The sequence below is a fragment of the Octopus bimaculoides genome, chromosome 2 (assembly GCF_046866305.1).
Source record: "Octopus bimaculoides isolate indiv1 chromosome 2, ASM4686630v1, whole genome shotgun sequence".
In the NCBI taxonomy this organism is placed as follows: Eukaryota; Metazoa; Mollusca; class Cephalopoda; order Octopoda; family Octopodidae; genus Octopus; species Octopus bimaculoides.
In genome coordinates, this window is record NC_142929.1 from 160,267,180 (window position 1) to 160,289,135 (window position 21,956).

General features: G+C 36.9%; 1 protein-coding gene across 3 annotated transcripts in view; it reads right to left on the bottom strand.

The window, feature by feature from the left end:
- Nucleotides 1-21,956, bottom strand: part of LOC106874384 (glutamate receptor ionotropic, kainate 2) — a 952,973-nt gene that overhangs the window by 222,484 nt on the left and 708,533 nt on the right. For all 3 annotated transcript variants that reach the window (XM_089347990.1, XM_089347991.1, XM_089347992.1), the window contains one exon: nt 8,848-8,952. In XM_089347990.1, the coding sequence (XP_089204116.1) occupies nt 8,848-8,952 (105 nt within the window). The remainder of the gene's footprint in view (nt 1-8,847; nt 8,953-21,956) is intronic.

Consider the following 21,956-nt stretch of genomic DNA (forward strand, 5'->3'; position numbering starts at 1 on the left):
CCTATCTCAGCCAAAGGAAAGGGGTGGCGCGGCGATCTTCACAATAGACAGAGTCGATAGCCGGATCCAACCTACACGCGACAGCAGGTGTTCGACATAAACCCATAAGGCAGCAATACCCAAGGGTAATGGACGAGAGCAAGCAGAACGGATTCATCGATCTGCGTGGATCTCGGAGAGGCCCGGCTGACGGCACTTTATTCTTATATAATTTATCCAAACCGGCAATAATCCCCGATAGTACTGTCAAACTAAACGCTTATGGAAATTACCCATAGGCCCCCCAGCACGGAAGTCCTCCCAAACCAACCATTTAATTCTCGTTGATGTCTAGAGTCTCTTCGAGAAGGTCGTCGCATTTTTCCACCGCTAAACCTCTATCGCAGAACTTACCCCGACCGCATTGCCTCACAGTGAGTGCCTGATGATACAAAAAGAGCCGGGAACCCGACTTCAGTCTACACTTGATACAGAACTGCAGCCCAGTCAAAGTTCAAGGGTTGATGCAATGGGCTTACCCTCTCCTTCTAAATTCTAAATGGCATTGTGGCAAAATTTGAAGCCATTATTAATCAAATGTTTTGGACGACGAATTAGAATCGTTGAAGTATTGGGCAAACCAACATAAACATCGTCGTGGTCATTATTATTATTATTATGATAATTATTATTATTATTGGGAGAGAGAGTAGAATATACCATGATGCTGGGGTAGATGCAAATATACGAAGCCTAATATGCCCATTATGATTACCTGCAATACCAAGCAAATCGATCCAAAACAATTTCTACTTCGTTAAAGAGCATATACGTTTGATGGCGTTAAAAGACTCAAAATGTTCTGGCGAATTAAACAAAATATTCGAAGCCAGATGTATCAGCCAAACAACATGCTAATACTTCTAAATTATTTTGACGATATTTGAATAAATTTGTATTAATTTTACGCTCGCATCTCTCTCACTTGTTCGATCGAAATAACGCTATATTTTAGTTTTGCCTTATATTATATAATGTTGATATAATTAGTAATTTGCACCATGCACAAGAAAACTACAGTGTTACAAAGGTGAAGAATCACGAACACATGACTAAATAACAATCTTGTCGCGCGCGCGCGCGTATGTCTATACGAACACGTATTTGTGACATTTCTTTCACCTATTTAAAATCTGTGTTCAAAACGCACTGAGATTAAATTTACATTTCAGTCGCTCGGAATCGACATAACATGGTGGCTGTCAAACACTTAACGAGATAATAAGCTCTTCCTCGTCTAAAAATTTCAGTCCTGATGCCTATATAAGAAACAACGATTTATCAATCGCTGTTAAAAGATAATAAGCTATTCCCCGTCTAAAAAATTCAGTCCTGGTGCCTATATAAGGAACAATGACTTATGTAACTGTATCGATTTATTCAGTCGTCGTTGAGGTGAAAACTTAAAGTTGTGTTGTAACTCTGAATGATTTGACAAAATTCAGAGCTTGTTCGAGTTAAATTCAATAATGTACGACTTCCCATAATTTGAGGTAACATGGATTTTCCATTTGCACAACAATGTTAAAACTTTAGGTTTTGTACAATTCTGTTTTATTCATAGACATGTTTCGCTTTCATAAAAAAAAATCGTGTTCATATGACAAAGCTAATGTCTTGCACAAAATTATATTCATTAGAATAGCGCCCAGGTTTCTTTGTTACATCCTCGTCATTATAAAATTCTAATGAGCGACAGAAAGATGACGTCACTTTTATTCCAGAAAATGCAACATCAGTTTACTCATATTTTCTTTTAACTTAGTGAGCGATAACACGTATATTCTTTTATCTTCGAGCAATTTATATATAATAATGCAATTATAGCTCCCCATAAACTAAAGTACCAAGCAGTACTGGAGCCAACAATATTGACTAAAACACTTTGCATAAATGCTGCTGAGATAAACTTCAATATTTCGGTGTCGAAAGGCGGTGAGCAGGCAGAGTCGTTAGCACGCCGGGCGAGATGCATAGCAGTATTTAGTCTGCCGTTATGTTCTGAGTTCAAATTCCACCGAGGTCGACTTTGCCTTTCATCCTTTCGGAGTCGATAAATAAAGTACCAGTTACGTACTGGGTCGTTGTAATCGACTTAATCCCCTTCATTGTCCCCTCTATATTTAGCCCCTTGTGGGCAATAAAGAAATAAGAAACGTTAGCATGCTGGACGAAATGCTTAGCGGTATTTCGTCTGTCTTTACGTTCTGAGTTCAAATTCCGCCGAGGTCGACTTTGCCTTTCATCCTTTCGGGGTCGATTAAATAAGTACCAGTTACGCACTGGGGTCGATATAATCGACTTAATCCGTTTGTCTGTCCTTGTTTGTCCCCTCTGTGTGTAGCCCCGTGTGGGCAGTAAAGAAATAAGAAACGTTAGCTGTATTTCGTCTGTCTTTACGTTCTGAGTTCAAATTCCGCCGAGGTCGACATTACCTTTCATCCTTTCGGTGTCGATAGATTAAGTACCAGTTGCGTACTAGTGTCCATCTAATCGACTGTACAAGTACCCCAAAATTTCAGGCGTTGTGCCTAGAGTAGAAAAGAATATTTCAGTGTTGATAAAAGAAAGTACCAGTAAAGTATACTGTGATTGATGTAATCAATTAATCTCTCTTCCTTGCAAATTGCTAACCTTGAGCCACAATTCAGGTTATTGTTAAGGTGGCAAAATGACAGAATATTTAGAGCTTTACCGAAGAATGACATGTGATATTTATTTCTGGCCTTTTAATGTTTAGTCCAATACCCGTCTGTGGAGGGACAATGGCCCATTGGTTAGGGCAGCGGACTCGCCGTCATAGGATCGCGGTTTCGATTCCCAGACCGGGCGTTGTGAGTGTTTATTGAGCGAAAACACGTAAAGCTCCACGAGGCTCCGGCACGGGGTGGTGACTCAACCTGCTGTACTCTTTCACCACAACTTTCACTCTTACTTCCTGTTTCTGTTGTGCCTGTAATTCAAAGGATCACCCTTGTCACACTGTATCACGCTGAATATCCCCGAGAATCACGTTAAGTGTACACGTGTCTGTGGAGTGCTCAGCCACGTGCACGTTAATTTCACGAGCAGGCTGTTCTGTTGATCGGATCAAATGGAACCCTCGACGTCATAACCGACAGAGTGCCAACAACAATACCCGTCTATACATTTTTTACATTCATCATTTGAGGTTGATGAAATAAATTACCGCTCAATTATTGCGATTGATGACGTCGACTAAACCAGTGACCGGAAACTGATGGTATTCGAGACCTATAATAGAAACTATTACTAGAACCACCACAACAACTAATATACCACTACTGCTGCTACCCACCACAACCACCACCACCGCTACTACTACTTTTACTACTACTGCTGCCACTATTGCTGCTGCTACTACTACTACTACTACTACTACTACTACTACTATAGCTGCCACGACTACTACTACTACTGCTACAACAGCTGCCACGACTACTACAACTACTACTACTACTACAGCTGCCATTACTACTACTAGTACTGCTACTACTACTACTACTACTACTACTAATACTACTATTACTACTACTACTACAGCTGCCACTACTACTACTACTACTACTACTACTAATACTACTACTACTACTTCTTCTACAGTTGCTACTACTACTACTACTACCCCCCACCACTACTACTACTACTACTACTACTACTACTGCTACTACCATCCCCCACCACCAGGACCACCACCACCACCACCACCACCACCACCACCACCACCACTACTACTACTAATACTACTACTACTACTACTACTACTACTACTACTACTACTACTACTACTACTACTACTTCCGCCTGCACCGCTTGCTGCTGCCTGCTGCCGCCGACGCCTGATGCTGCTGCTGCTGTTATTGTTGTTAACATTCGTATTAACCATTGTCCACATACCCAGGCAACGTAGTTTATCGACACGACTGCGTACAATAATAATTTCTTTATGGGCGCCAGCGTGATGAAAGCTAATGTTGACATCATCTTTTTAAACTAAATTCTTCTTGAGACATAATGCCTCTGACATATAATATGCGTCATTATGAAATTAGATGCAATTACTGAAGCACGATATGTTCTTGCGAACAAAGCAATGATTATGGGAGATTCATAATCGAATTAGAAATGTACAATGAAATTATTCATACGTTCTCCAAAGGCTTTAACGAATTTACAATTTTTGTTTTGAGAATTGTATACGACAGTTTTTGTGAGGAGGGTATTGAATCGATATCAGCTAATGACTGGTACTCGATGTATTTTATAGACACTGGATTGATAAAAGGCAAATGAATCTAACGCAACTTTTGAATATGGAACTTACTGCAATGAAGCAAAGCAGTGGTTTTAAATTATAGCATAGGGCCAACAGTATTGCAGAGGAGGAGGATCAATTACATTGACCCTCGCAGTACTAAACTAATACTTATTTTATTCACCTCGAAAGAATGAAGTTCGATCTTCGCGAAATTTGAACTCAGTTTGTAAATCCAGAAGAAATGTAGCTAAGCATTTTGCTCGCCGTGGTAACAATGCTGTCAGCTCATTGCCTTTATTGGCTACAAGAGCCGTAACATCAGTTACGATAATGCAGATAAGACTTTGATTATTTACACACACAAGTATGAATAAAATGAATAACGATAAACTAAAAAATAAATACTACAACTTGTAGTAGTAATTTCAAATTTTGGCAAAAGGTAAGCAACCTCGGCGCTAAGTCGATTACACCGACCCCAGTACACAGCAGGTTCTTTTTTTTTTTTCGATCCCTAAAGGATAAAAGGTAAATTCAACCTCGGCGAAATTTGAACGTAGAACGTGAAGACGGAGGAAATGACTGTAAGCATTTTGACCAGCGCGCTGGCGATTCTGCCAGCTAAACGTCTTTGTAACTTTATGTTGACAGACGAGTAGTTTCAGTGAAAATGATAGTCTATTCCGCGATCCCATAACGTTACGTTCGGTCCTATCGATTCTAGTTCGTGACTAGTAGTTGCTGTTATCGACATCGGGAAGATGGAATGTAAATCTCACTTAGTTTTGAACTCAGAACATAAACACCAGCATGAAATGATGCCAGACATTCTCTCCGTTGCTCTAACTTATGAATATATTAGTAAAAATTTAACAAGAATCACTAGTTTCGATAAGAAGATTTTCTCATACTCATTTTAAATCACAACAGAGACCTGAAGTAATAAAGAAAAAGTTAACAAATGAATACAAAAGTCTCATACAGAAAAAAATAAGAAACTTATACAAATGTTTCCTGCAGTTATGTCTGTCACCAATAATTCTATGTATTTTACACCGTTATATTGCTTTCAATATATAAAATGTATTGCTTTGTAGTTTTCTCTGTACAAAAGCATGTAGAGAAGACAATGATTATTTAGCCAAAAAATAATGTGATTAAGTTTTTCCTATTTTGCACAAGAAAAAAATTGCCTGGATTGCTTACTTTCAGCATATGTTAATATGCGACCAGACACTGATGTAAGCAATAAAATAAGTCATAAATTGATAATAATATGATGACAAAAAGAGCATATACTTTTGTTTTATAGCTGTTTTTACGAACTACATACCAAAGTATACAGTTCATCCTCACAACAAAGATGCGTGAAAAATATGGAATACAATAACAGAAAAAATATACAAAAAATATATAGACACATACAAATACATCAATCTATCATTTTATATAATATTTATGTGGGTGTGAGTGAATGTCCATGAGTATTTGTCTATATGTGTGTCTATATACTTGTTTGTTGTATATATATATATATATATATATATATATATATATATATATATATAACTTTTATATATATGTATAACTTTTAAATGGAAAATGCTAATAGTGACTTCGCGGATTCGGCTTCCTCGAAGTCGAGCAAGCAGAAAATTCAAATCATTCTCAAACTTCTTGTAAGAATTTAATACACATGTACTCTACTGAACTGAACTGAGTAAGCCTTCAGTGAAAGTTTAAATTGTTTTTATGTATTACTTGATGTAAAACATTTATATTTATATATGACCACAAATATAAGCACAGGCCTGACTGCGTGGTAAGAAGTTTGCCTTCCCAGCCACATGGTCTTCTATCGTAGCTTTGGGCCGACTAAAGACTTGTGAGCGGATTAGGTACACAGACAGATAAAAGCCTACCGTATATATATATACATATATATATATGTGTGTGTGTGTGTGTGTGTGTGTGTGTGTGTGTGTGTGTGTGTGTGTGTGTGTGTGTGTGTGTGTGTGTGTGTGTATGTGTGCGTGCGTGCGTGTGTGTGTTTGTCATCCACCACCGCTTGAGAACAGGTGTTGCTATTTTTTTCATTCACGTAATATAGCAGTTCGTCAAAAAATACTGACAGTATAAGTACCAGACCATAAGGAAAAAAGTTCTGGTGTCGATTTTTTCGATTAAAAGGCGGTGCCCGAGAATGGCCGCAGTCAAAATGACTGAAACAGCTAACAAGTAAAAGATATTTATATACGACACACAAAGCGTTCCATATATTTAAAATCACTGGCGGTACCGTAACATAGTCGCAGCTTTCGTACTGCATCTTTTATAACGATAAAAGAGTATGTATAACTTTTACCGTATTGAAAATCAGCCCATGTTTTCAACGGGTTTTCTTATATGACTGAAAATGGTAGCTGAATTTAACCCTAGGCGTTAAAAGTCGTTGATAAGGATAAAATCGTGATCTGACCATATACATTATACATTTGTTGAATCAGGTACATAAAAAATAACTTTAGTTGCTTCTGGGTTAGAGCGGTGTGTCCGCATTTGTATACAGAATGTAACTGCAACGACGTATGAGGGTTCGGCAATTTCTGGCCGGAGTGCCATTTAATTTTTTAGCTCGTAAGTTCTTGGTATTTTCTTGTTACTCAAGCGGGTATAATCTTATTTTGGACATTTGTATTGTAGTCACTCAAACTGAACCTGCTTGGTAGGGGAAGTTTTCTAAAAATTCCGGCTTTTGGGGGCGAATTTTAATTTCATAGTGTACTGTTTTGACACGTAATTGTTTACATCTTCTAAACATGGACTCCAGCCATGAAGAGGGCAACGCCCCCCTCCCCCTAACCGAACTATACAAATCAACGTTTCCTCTTCCCCCGTATTACGAACAAGAGGTGGGGAATGAAAGACTTGCAGCTGAAAGCACAGAGACAATTTCCAACGCTATCACAACCAGCAAAACAACTGTAGATCTCGAAAAAAAAAAGAAAAAAAGGATATTGAACATATCAGTCGCGGTTTCGCATCTGTAACGAAAGTACACCATGAACAACTAAAATTAAATGATGAAAATTTGAAAAAGTGCAAAAATCAAATTCAGAAAAACGGCATAAATGTCTCTTTAACCGCCCCTACCGAAATCTTGTAGCACACCTTACGGGGAGCCGCAATTTATAAAACACTATCACTAAAATAGGACACAACTGACCATACTTCAAATGAACTTATTGAAACGTGTTTGCAGGTCGTCTGGAATTAAAAAAAATTAAATACGTGGCTAGAGAGATAAGATATGGCACTATGGAAGCAAGGTTCGACCCGAAAGACGAAGCCAAACAGCAGGCCATAGTGCCACCTAGAACGGACGAAGTAGTGCTCCTCTCAAAAATTAAGATTTGGAAGGTTCCCCCAGAGATTGACGTCCTTTGGGTGGTGGCGGCCATCCTGCTTTATAGCGAAGAAAACAGTGATATATTACAGATAAATAAACTGCAGCAACAAAACTGGTGAGGCAGTGTCTGAACCTTTTAATTCAAGCAAATCAGGAAACACAGCACCCATTGCCCTGCACTCAATAGACTCCAGATACAAGCGAACTGCAGGTTCCAAGTTAGGTGAATGATTAAGCGAAAAACAACAGATGGACAATGGTTCACTACAGTCGTTTCAGACGTGTTTTGCATTTTATTGTTGAATAAAAGCGATACATCATGCAAAAAGAATCTTTTTTCCTCATGTGAATACATGTAAGAATTTAGTATTTTGAACATCTCAATAACAAGTCAAAAGTGTCGGTTTGATTCTACCGACGAAACTTCGGTCAGAGAGTGAATAGCTTGGGTTTCCTCTTTATAAACATCTTACTGGTATAATTATTCAGTCTTTGACCGAATTTCGGTGGGTAGATTAAAGATGGTGCTTTTGACTTGTTATTGAGATGTTAAAAACATTATATTCTTACGTGTATTCACGTGATAAAAACTTTTTTTATTTTTCGTGATGTAACACTTCTTTTCATCAATAAAACACACACACACACACACACACACACACACACACACACACACATAACTGTGAAGCTATGAATCTTATATTCTGCGTTCCTATATTTTGTCAAGTAACATTTTGAAAAATGCATACCTCTTCCATTGGGATTAATTTGCGTATGAGTGCAAATTTCAGAAAACGCTCGTTCAGAAATTTTTATGTTGTTTGCCAAGAAATAAACAAAACACACACACACTCTCGAAATTGTCGATGTTTATTTCTCATTACCAGCAACTGCATTTACGAACGAATGATATGTGCACACATACACATATACACATATACATATAAACATATATGCATATGTGTGCGTATGTGTGCTGGCACACGTGTGTGAATGCGTATATAATTACATTACATATATGGAGACATACATACATATATACAGGAACACATAATTTTTCCATTTTCTATATAATTCTCTTATGCAACCACTGAAGCTAAAGTAAATAAAATATGCTTACCTTGTCAAATCCAATCTTGGAGAGCTCTAAAATATCGAGGTCAATATCAGTTCGGAGACCCCGGTCATCATAACGTATTCTCCCTGTCAAACCCTCTATGTTAACCTGAAAAAATAGATTAAGGAAAGAATGAATGAATAAATGAATGAATAAGTGAATAGATGATATGGTGCAGAGGTAAGCTCTCAAGAGGCGATTCTCTCTAAAAGAAGCAATAATGTTCTCACTCTCATACTAAATATTGTGAGCCAGTGACGTGAACACAGCAGAATCATTATGTCAAACAAGAGCTCTGATCAAGTAAGGTTGGTTTCTCAATATATTATTGAATTAAAATGATTGAATAATAGAATACTGTGGTTACTGCCCACATAGTTTCATTCCTTGTATATTTCAGTCATTCCTCTAATGACATCATAGAAAACAAATCTGAACGCTCCTCAGCTATTGTCAATCTCGGACCTTCGCCAACTAATTACTCCTACAACCATGATAGCACACCATCCAACCATCCATCCGAAAACAAAAAAACTTATGCATACACATGTACATTCACTAACGTATACACACACATGCTCGCATATACACGCGCGCGCGCACACATACACACACGCATTCATACACATATGACGAAACTCTTTTGTACAATCAATATAATTTACAAGTATATATATATATATATATATATATATATATATATATATATATATATATATATATATAGAATATATATGTGTAGAGTATATATATATATGTATATATATATATATATATATATATATATATATATATATATATATATAGAGAGAGAGAGAGAGAGAGAGAGAGAGATATAGAGAGAGAGAGAGAGAATATTTTGAATATGTTGATTATTCATGGTGAAACAATTTGTTTTGTACTAGTTGTGCACTATACAAACATGCATAGATACGTATCATAAGAAGGTACTGTGAATAAAGATAGAGTGACACGAGAATATTATGCTCGACTTAGAAAAGTACGGCAGTTGGAACATTCCTCTTACAACAAGATAATATCCCACAATGCATTTGCATTGCCAGTGCTGACACCAGCATTTGGGATAGTTTACTGCTCTGTCGAAGAAATCCACTCCTAGTCGTTAAAACACGCAAATACTGACGTCAGCTGGAGAAATCCACAAAAGTAGTGATATCGACAGATTTTACCGAAGAAGAAATATTAATATTGATTTCAGATTGTAGCACATGCCCAGTAATTTCGTGGGAGGGGTAAGTCGATTTCGTTGACATCAGTGTTCCATTGGTACTCATTTCATTGAGCTGGCAGAAACGTTAGCACACCGGGCGAAATGCTTAGCGGTATTTCGTCTGCCGCTACGTTCTGAGTTCAAATTCCGCCGAGGTCGACTTTGCCTTTCATCCTTTCGGGGTCGATTAAATAAGTATCAGTTACGCACTGGGATCGATATAATCGACTCAATCCGTTTGTCTGTCTTTGTTTGTCCCCTCTGTGTGTAGCCCCTTGTGGGTAGTAAAGAAATAACTCATTTCATTGATCTCAAAAGGATGAAAGTCAAAATCGACCAAGCCAGAATTTAAACTCAGTACGTAAAGATGGTCGAAATCCTGCAAAGCATTTCACCATGCATGCGAACCATTGTGCCAACTCGTCGCCTTAAAGAAAGCAATAACATTGGTATGAAGTGAAGCGTCTCTTACACTCGTGACCACTACATCACATCTTATTTGAAAGGCTAAAAATGCTCAATCTAAGAACAGGAAACTGATACGATATACCTAATAAACAAAACAGACAACCTTGGAGTTCCAGTATGCAATCGAAAATGTTTGCGTCGTATTTCTATGGAAAACATTACACACGCGACTAGTAGCTGCCCCAAATTGTTGGCAAAATACTACCTCCGTATGTGACACGACGTTGTCGGAAAACAATATACAATACTATCCGTAAAAATGACTATTCTTGAATACATATAGAGAATCCCACCGTTATTGAATATATACACAACTATTAACACACGGTATAGTGGTGGAACATTCCCATCAACACATTTGTTAAGTGTTAACTTAACAGACCGGATATTGTTGTACCATCATTGATATCACCTGTCATGCCGATATGAATATAGCTTTCAAAATCAAAGAATAAAAAAACAGCTAACTATGGATATCTGTTTCCAAACCACCAGCTTTTTATATCCAGATTAGAAATTTAGATTTATATCAATAATAACTGGCGTGCTTAGTTTTGAGTGTAAATGCCTAACTCATAGGCTGGATAAGGTTGGATTTTCTGAAAAAGAAGTCAACGAACTAAGTCGCACATTGGAAATATAATTTGTAAGTAGAACTGTAAAAATATGCATGACTTTCCACAAGTTCAGAAAGTGACAATGTTTTTGTTTTCTTTTTTTTATTTATCAGCATTCCAAATATGGAGCTTTGTATCTTTAATAGGAATCAGCTCTTTCTTCAGAGGAAGAGTTTAAGTAATTAAAAGCAGAGGAGAATATACATACATACACATTCACACACACACACACATACATACACACACACACACACACACACACTTGAAACATGCACTTGATGTTTGATATTCTTAAGAATGATGCATCTATAAAAGAAACTCCTTTATAAATTTGAGTGCATTAATCTGCATCTGGTTAATACATGAGAATAAGTAATGCTCCTTTGACAAATAAAGAGCGACACATATCTATAAATCTTCACGTGTTCTTTTAAAATCAATCTTTATCTGAAATATATTAAATTATAAAGAATAGCAAGTATTGTGGTCTAAATTTACTTCGCAGATGTTCAATCCGTAAGATATTGTTTCAAATTCAAATTTGATAAAATACTGAGGTATTTCAGAAGATTTACTAAATTTTTCGAATTTTCATTGATGCTAATGTTGTCGTTATTTAGCTACCGAGTCATCTACGATGCGGTAGACATTTTATCAAACGCTCACACTTATTGACCATACGTTTTCACAAGTATTATGCTTCTATGCAATTTGATACAATATTTTACTGGTATTTCTAACAGTTCAACAGAGGTTCCGGTGTTGCATTATTACGCTGATGTTTTAAATTCAACTCATGTCTTTACATAATAGACTTTCCCTGTTTTATTGAAATATATTTGGGATATTCGACTGGAAATATCAACCACCATGTCAAAAAGGCGCGGAATCGTGATGTCATGCGCTGTGGGGAATTTGCTAATATTGTCTCTACTGAAACAATATACATAGTCACACTCACTCACTCAAATGTATTCAAACACGTATAAACATTGAATTATTTCTTGAATAAAAAAAATATATGCTTATTAGTCCTCGAGTTATTCTTTTACTTGGTCTCTTCATATCCCAGTCTGAAAGGTTGTTTATAGGTTTTATGTTTTGCAGATGAATGAGTGAATTGGAAAAGAAAGTGTGTGGTTCAGCTACTGTGTGATGTTGTCAGTATAATTTAGACAACGAAAAAAAAAAAAAAGAAATAAACAATAATCTTTGAAAAAGATATGAACACAGTTAGCTTCGACTGCCTCTCTTTACAAGTAATATTATTAGAGATTAGAAGAGCCGGTGATCTATGCGTGTTTCAGGTGTACAAAGCTTAGATTCTGACTGTGTGTTTTGTTATTTTGCTCTGCAGAGGAAAAACAGAACTACAAAAGAAATGTGTGTCTTGAGTGAATGCAAGTGGGCCGACATTTTGTGGTTGAAAGACTGGGCGAAGCGAACATTTTATTAGTGATAAAATAATGGAAAACGAATGAGTAAGCAGTCGTTTAGTGAAAGCGGCACTGTGGGGAGTAAACTACTCTTAGCCACTAAAACTTCACAGTATCTGTTAGAAATAACAATTGAATCTCCATCAAATTATGAACCTAATGTGTTTAGAAAGAAATAATATATTAAATACTCTAGCAGAGTTTACTTCATGACGGAACAAAAAGAGACATTTTGATCACGGCTTATAAGAGGCTGAACAACAACAACAACAACAACAATCATAACCATAACAACAACAATAGTAACAAGAATAACAGTAGTGTGGTGCTAACAGCAGAGAATGTAACATCAGATATTGAGAGTATTTTTTTCTTTTTTTATATATAATTCACAGAGAAAAAATCTTGTCACGGAATGCAAATTGTCCAATTTTTTTACAAAGTACCTACATTCGATTTAAACGCGTTTGATATTATTTGACATGGGAAAAAATATAACACTGAAGATATTTAAGAAATATTGAATATCTTTTGCAAAATAAAATACTTAGTACACTGACCCCCTAAATGCCAAATATATTTCAGTAATTACGTTGTTATGGAGCACAGTTACGTTTTCAGTTAAACTAGATTCCCTTCTGAGATGATTTGGCTGGTGAAAACATTGGCTAATATTAGTTATAAATTCATTTCCCATCATTGTCTTGTACAAATTTTATCAACTAGGCATGTCGGTTTCTACACAGTCTGATAGACATAGGACACGCATATTCATCCGTTTATTTTGATACTTCGTGATTTAAAACGTTATATTTGTTATATCTTTAGAATCAAATTCATCTTAAAATGTATTTAGTTGCTTTATTGTTTTATTATCCAGAACCTGTGCCATTGCATTATGCAGTAGTCGTTGATTTCAATTTATCAATAAATAAATAAATAGATCTAAAAAGACAATTTAATAACACATTCAAAAATTATGCTGAATTCAGAAACATAATGTAAATATAGAAAAATAAAAACTATGATAATACGAATTTAGAAATATCTAGAGACTCGCAAATTGATGCGCTTCAATAAAGTAACATTTACATAAATTGAAAATTTCTTGACAATGCTGTCTCTAAGAACAACAATTATAGACTAATTACATAAATAGTTCACTTTAAACACAATCCAAATATTAAAAATACATTAAAAGAATAAAGCAATTAAACATATTTATTTGAATACTTTTCAAAAGCATGTTGTTATTTTTATTAATAATATTAATTAAAGAAAATAAAATATGTGAAGGAAATTATTATTCATAACAAATTGTTACACAAAACAACAAATTGCGATTCACCAAAATTAAAATTCACAGCAAATTTCAGCTCTGAGTAAATTTTTAGATGAAAGTTAAACATAATTTATAATTAAAAAATTAAGAAATATTTCTTCAATAATAACAATGTATTTAATAAGACGACTGCATCTAAACCAGATAAAAAAAAATTACATTAATCATATTTCCGGATGTACAAAAAGAAAACAATTTGGAAATTTGAAAATTATTCTAAAATATAGCGTCATAATACTCTAAAATTAAACAAGTAGAATAGGAAAAACACTCAGAATAGCTTCAAATGAGTGTGCTTACGTTTTCAATTTTCATTGTGCTACTAAATGACTGAACCATTTAGGAATTCAAATATAAAAAGCGAATTGTAAAAGAAGCAATACACGCGAAATAGAATGTGATTATATGTAGATACTTACGTGTGTGTGTGTATGTGTGTGTGTGTGCGTGCGTGTGTGTGTGTATGTGCGTGTATGTATGCGCACGCGCATGTGTGTGTGTGTGTGTGTGTGTGTGTGTGATAATCTTCATAAAAGAGAAATCACTCAGAATGGGCAGTGGAAGCATTTAAACTGCTTAGAAAAATACGGTTATTTCAAATACCATACGACATAAATTCTTCATTTATTAAAAGTATCTTCTCCTGCAGAGAATGCGTCACAATTGTCAAATGACATTTGAGTCCACTTCAGTATGAAGAGTAATTATCTTACAATTTTGACTTACTCTCAGGAGGTAAGAAAAAAGCCATGGATACATGTTTCGACTTCAAGAGAAGTTGTGAGCGATTTTTGCATATGTTTAAGTCTGTTGGGTTCCAGATATAAGTCTGGACAATAGATGTGCTGATGATGCTTACTGAATCACGAGTAGAAAACTGTATATTTAATCTCATCTTTTGGTACATGCACACTAATACTGATTCCCAGTATCTAATATCAGTTTTCTGTTCCCATTTAGACGAACTTCTTCCACCTGTACTGATCTTTCCATTGTCCTTATTAGAATCACTCATCGAGAATATTCTTGAATCCGAGCAATTTTGACGATATATACGATATGTATCATATGTAAATAATTAGACACGTTTACATGATGATTTTCCATTCTTTGAATTTATTTATTTGCTTAAGTATTTTTGTTTATGTTATTATTATTATTATTATTATTATTATTATTATTATTATTATTATTATTATTATTATTATTATTATTATTATTATTAAGTAGTTTTATTTTTATAACGTGCTTTCACTTCACTACCGAGCGCAGCTCTGTGTGCCTTGGGTATGTGCTGTGGTTTGCTGTGATGCTCTTATGGTTACTGTATTGAAAGTGTTTTGCGTAGGATGTGTGCAGTGCCCAGTAGTGCAATTTTCTGTATGTTATATATATTTGTAAGTCCTGGTGTTTTTGTTATGTATTTGTCTGAACATTTTTTTATTATACCTAAGGCACCTACTATGATAGGAATTATTATTATTATTATTATTATTATTATTATTATTATTATTATTATTATTATTATTATTATTATTGTTGTTGTTGTTGTTGTTGTTATTATTATTAGTAGTACTATTATTAATATTATTGTTGTTGTCGCCTTCTCAGAACGCTCCGTCTTGTTTGTTCTGGTAGATTCTGTGAGATCGGACATCTACCAGAACAAACAAGACCATTATTGTCATTATCATTATTATTATTATTATTATTATTATTATTATTATTATTATTATTATTATTATTATTATTATTATTATTATATCTTTTTATCACATGTTTTATTGGAACTCCTGGAGTCTTGCTTGCTATTCGTACTTTTCAACTATCTAATACTTTCCTGTGTATTCTGGCCGTGCAAGGAGTGGGCACTCTATTCCAATTTCTTTTATTTTCCTCTTGATGCCTTCTGATACTGTTCCCAAGGCCCCAAAAATAATTGGCACTATCTTCACCTTCTTAATTTTCCACAGCCAGGTTATTTCGTACTTAAGAGGGTTGTATTTATCTCTCTTTTCTCTTTCCTTCTTGACTATTTGTGGGTCAAAAGGGCATGCAGCATCAACTATATAACACATCTGATGCATCGTGTCAACCACCACTAGGTCCGATCTGTTATATTCTAGCACCTGATTTGTTTGGATTGGGAACTTCCAGAAAATTTTGCTAGTCTCCGACTCCACCTCTTTCTGCAGTTTGTGCTCATATAACATCTTGCCTCTGTCTATCCCCCACTTATCGCACAGTTTCCAATGTAGCACTTTCGCTACCTGATCATGTCGCCAAACTTGTAGTGGTTTGGGGCAAGTCTAGGGCATTCGTTTGTGATATGGTATCATCCACTCTATTACAGATGCAGCACAACGGAGGTACTTGTTCATTCCAATGGTTGACCCTGCACTTCGTGACCAAGACTTGGTCTTGTGATGTCAGTATGTTGCTCTTGGTCTACTTGTTTAGTGTTTCTTTCTTCAGCTAATCCCACCTAATTTTCCAGCGTCTTCTGTTGTGGCTACATGGAATTGAATTTGAAGTCCCTTGTTGTGTAATTCTTCTCCGTCTCGGTTTCCACTTTGAGCTTGCATCGATAAATGTACCTCACATTGGGGTGGGGGTAGTCGTTCCTGCTCTTCTCTAATATATCGGCACAGCATCCCCACTAAGTCTTGTTGTTCATCATCATATTCTTGTAATAAAGGTCCTCCCAATGTTTCTGCTTCCTTTGCTGAGAATGAATTTCCATTTACACTCTACGTTTTCACTGCCGCCATTCATTTCTCTATACTCGCTGGGCACGTTATCTGTTAGTAAAGTATTATTTCTACTTTCTACTTTCCTTTTTATCTCTTCACTTTCCATGTATATTAACCGCACTTTTGCCCTTATTACTCTTGCCTGGTCGGCTAGCGTATTTCGAAGAGTCCTATTTCATTCAATTTTGCTTTCATACGTTGTCGGAATCCCCTTCTATTGGGTTCACTCCTAGCATTCAATTATCGTTCAGTTTGCCTTCTTATCCCACCTTCTTCCCTGCCTCTAACTTTGTGTATAAGCAGTATCTGGATGACGTCCAGGCTTGTGCTGCTCAGTCAGACGGCGCGTGCCGGGCGAAATGCTTTCAAATCTGGTTCCAGCCTCATTTGCACCATTACATGATACATTTGTATTACACATTTTAATTCAACATTGAAGTATGTGTTTTAAAGTTAGCAACCATCTGGTATTTTTTTTATCGTGATACCATGTCTAGTAAGATTGTCAACCAAGACTGCAGAAGTCTTACTACCCATAAGATGGGCCTGTTCCTATCACATTCCTGTATGCTGGCGGCCATAATCACGATTCTCACTATGGGATACTCTTCATTCAAATATTGCTCCAGAGTTAAATCCCGATTCCCGGTTGATCCGCCTTCATCCCAGGCATGAAGCCATTGGATGCTGGCAGGTTGTCATTACTGTGATTATAATAATAATAATAATAATAATAATAATAATAATAATAATAATAATAATAATAGTAATAATAATAATAATAATAATAATAATAATAATAATAATAATAATAATAATAATAATACTAATAATAATAATAATAATAATAATAATAATAATAATAATAATAATAAGAAGAAGAAGAAGAAGAAGAAGAATTATATGAAACGGCAAGATACCAAAATCGTTAGCAAGCGGGGCAGAATGCTTAGCGGCATTTCGTCCGTTTTTAAATTCAAACTACGCAGCAGTAGAGATACTCGACTTGTCCTCTCCAAAAATTCCTCGGCTTGTGCCTATAATAGAAAGGATTTCTACTACTACTACTACTACTACTACTACTACTACTACTACTACTACTACTACTACTACTACTACTACTACATGAAAAATCACAGCTTATTCTGTTGGGAATGATGGAATATGTCACATGTCTACAGCCAGCAGTCTAAGATGACACTTGTTTACTGGTCATGCTTCAAGAACCCTGCGAAGAATTCTTGCAGCTCCAAGCAGTGTTGATTTTTGCACCAATCGTTTTCAGCCATGCTGGTAGTTGAGTTTTGATACTTCGAAGTGCATCAATTACTATTGGTATCATGTCTCTCTCTTCATTGGCCACAACATTCGTATTTCCTACTACTGGTATCGTTTCTTCTCCCTTCGTATTTCCAATTACTAGTGGTATGATATCCACTCTCTTCCTTGACCTCAATCTTACTATTATTATTACTATGATTCGTATTATTATTTGGTGAGAGAGCAGCTTATGCCATTTAAGTTTCCTTGAGGTAGAAATGTACGAAGCCCAATATACCCGACATGACTACCTTTTTTATGAGGGTACGTTACGCACATCACAACTATATGTGCGCGACACTGTAATCTCATATCCATAAAAAACAGCACATAAAATTGCAGGTGGTTCGCAGTTAGAATTTTCGTCTGGTCGAGTAACCAATCCCGCTCAAAAAGTCCCTTAATAAGACTTATGTAAGGACGATGAACGAAACACCCATGTTCCCAGAGGTGAATTATTCAAACCCCAAATAATTCCTCCTAACACATGGTTATGATGCTCTCCTACTACTTCTGCTCATGATCAGAGATACACATATCATCAGCCACTAAAGCACATATTCAACTGGTTAAGATCAAGCAACTGACAAGGAAATATGCTGTATTGAGCAGAATAATTGCTGTAGCCCATCTTTTATAGGAAGTGAAAACCTGGACATGAGAACACTTCCAATCACTTAAGATCAGAGGCTGAAACGGCATCATTAATCTTACTTATTTTCTTCATTGTTGATACTACAATCATGTTAAGCTTCAAAAGTATTGCTCTTCTACTTTAGCATTTTGTTCTTAAAAATAATAACAAAGTCACTTGTTATTGTTACTAGTATTATTAGTTGTATTAGTATTATTCATTTCAACTTATGCTTAGTACTTGTATTATTGATGTAGCTGTATGAATGTAGTTAACGATTGTACTATTGTTAATGTTATTAAAAGTACTATTAATGTTTTGTTTTCACCTTTTACTCGTGTGATTTATAATTAGCATTAAAACTGACTGTCACAGTATATTATATAGTATAATGAAATGGCAAGATTGCATATCTCAAGCTCAATTTATATGAGACCTTAATAGCAATGAATTGGTTTAATAAATATTTTCTAAAATACAAGACGTTATACTCTTGAGAGAGAATGCGTGGTTTCGGATTTTCCTAAAACTGCCAGCTAAAGGATCGTATACCCCAGCTTCTTCAAATATTAATCTATTTACTGTTAGTTTATTGCAATTTATATTTATTTTCTTTCTGTCTGTGGTTAAAGTTTATTTGTCTTCCAATCTACATAATTATTTTTTTTTATCATTGAGTTATTTTTATTGCTCCTCTTCCCAATATGCATTTCTAACTATAGTCGCTTTTATCATTTGTCTCTTTCTATGTTTCTTTCTTTCCACTGTTCATCCTATGGTTTTTATAACACATTTCTTTTTATTCTGTCTACTTTGCTTATAATCGACTGATGACAATGCGACCTACGCAATAAATTGTTACGTAATCACTGAAAATGTACGTATTCATTGCAATCCAAGTTTCTACGAATTCTAATATACACACTGACACATAAATGCAGGCACTCACACACATATACACATATGCGTTAAATAATCGTTGAAATCTTCCAATTATCTATGAAATTATGTTGAAGATTATGAAATAGTAGAAATATCGGTAAACAATTACTTAATGAACAGAACGTACGTTTAATCGGTTTCGTCATTAAATGGTAATAAGAAGTTTACTAGCGAGAGAAGTATCTTAAAGAAAGCAATGCAGCTTAAGGGCAAATAAATAAAACAATTCCAGACGAAAATATAACAAAATATATACAGCGTACTTGCATCATTGCGCACGTCCGACTGTCCATCCGTCAATACACACACAAGCACATTCACACAGACAGACAGGCAGATAGACCCCCCCCCCCCATACACATTCTCTCTCTCTCAGGAGCATATCGGACGCTGATATAATGTCTTAAGTTTATGTTGTTATTGTCGTATAGTAACATAATTTTAGTCATTGTGCCCAACACCCATCCATCCATCTATCTATCTATCTATCTATCTATCTATCTATCTATCTATCTATCTATCTATCTAAGCTTTCGATAGGGTAGACCATCACTACTTGGAAGCCGTCCTCATAGCGGCTGGTTTCGGTCCCGTCTTCCGCAGTTGGATCGCTGCCTTATACAGCGGCATCCGCTCGGTAGTTCGCGTAAACGGTCATCTATCCAGACCTTTCGGCATCATGCGTTCGGTTCGTCAAGGATGCCCCCTCTCGGCCCTTCTGTATGTATTGATTCTTGAGCCTCTACTGCGGAAGCTGGCGACGCTCAGGGGCATCCCACGAGAACTGGGATGTGGGACGAGCGTGTCTGCATACGCGGACGACGTCACCGTCATAGTGTCGAGCCAAAAGCACATCGAGCTGGTCGGCGAGAGACTAAAAGAATACGAAGTGGTAACGGGAGCAAATATTAACCGGGATAAGTCAGTGGGCTTGCGGCTCGGCACCTGGAGAAGCAAGCCCATGCCATCTAACAGCGTCTCCACTGTAGGACGCTGGACAGACGGGCCGGTTAAATTGCTCGGAGTCTGGTTCGGTCCGGACATACAAATGGAGAAGAACTGGGGCGAAATAACGACTAGGGTGGTCACTCTCACCCGGCAATGGGCCGAAAGGAAGCTATCCCTAAAAGGTCGGGCGGAGGTGGGGAACGCGTACATTGCATCCGTCATCGAATTCCGTCTGACTGTCGTGCCTTGTCCCGACCCTACCATCACCAAACTGGAACGCATACTCTTCTGCTTCTTGTGAAAGGGAAGCGTTCCGATGGTTAGGCGATCCATTTGCTGTCAACAGCCGCTAAATGGAGGGCTGGGTATGCCGTGGTTGATGATGCGCAGACATGCGCTGAGACTGCGACATCTCCGGCGCTTCCTAGACGACGGTGAACAGGTGTGGTCGCCGTTTGTGCGGCGCGCTTTCCCACAGCTCGTCTCCTTAGCCGACGCTGCAGTCGTGGATTAAACAGAGACCTAGGTCGGCGAATGGCACCGCGAGTGTTGCGTTGCTCTCAAGCAACTCTGCTGTCCGGGACCAATCTTGTGCCACTTTGATTCCACAAAAGCGTTCTACAGAGGATTAGTGGAGGGGAGGTGCGACGACGATCTCGGGCAGAATCTAGGTGTCGACGAGGAACACCTGACCCGCCTGTTCAGGACAACTTTCGGGCCGGGACCTATGGACAACCACCAGAGATCCCTGACCTGGAAGTGCTATCGAGAAGCAGTACCCGTTCGGGATAAGCTTTAGAGACACGGTTCGAGACACACCGGACCGACATGCCCGAGATGCGGTCAGAGCGACGAAACCGTTCCTGCACGCACTCGTGCAGTGTCCAAAGATTTCCGACCTGTGGGCTTATGCCGAACGGCTGCTGTCACGTGTGGGACGAGTCCGCCTGTCAGCCGAGTCTATTGTGCAAATTGCTCCACCACCGTCCCTCAACAGGGAAGGCAAGGCAGTGTTCATCATACTGGTGGCCATGGTGAAAGAATGTGTGTGGTGGACCCGAGCGAAAGGATTAGAGAAGAAAACTTACCTCTCTGGCCAATCGCTCATCAACTTTTTCAAGTATCACTTGAAAAGGAAGGTGAGAATAAAGAGACAGTTTTTGTCTCGTGAAAGTTTCATTAAAAGGTGGGTGAATGTAGCAAAGATGGTGCGTGCGAGTGACGATACCTCTTTGAGCATGATCCTATAAATCGAAAAAAAAAAAAAAGAGAGAGAGAGCACTTCGCTCTCACGTGTCTATTCCCTGCTGAGGTTACCATGGTCTTTTCCATAGGCTTTTCTCTCCATGGATAAACCTAATGTTACCCCATTTTACACAATTGACATTTTCTGTGATATACGATACCCCTATTTTTTTTTG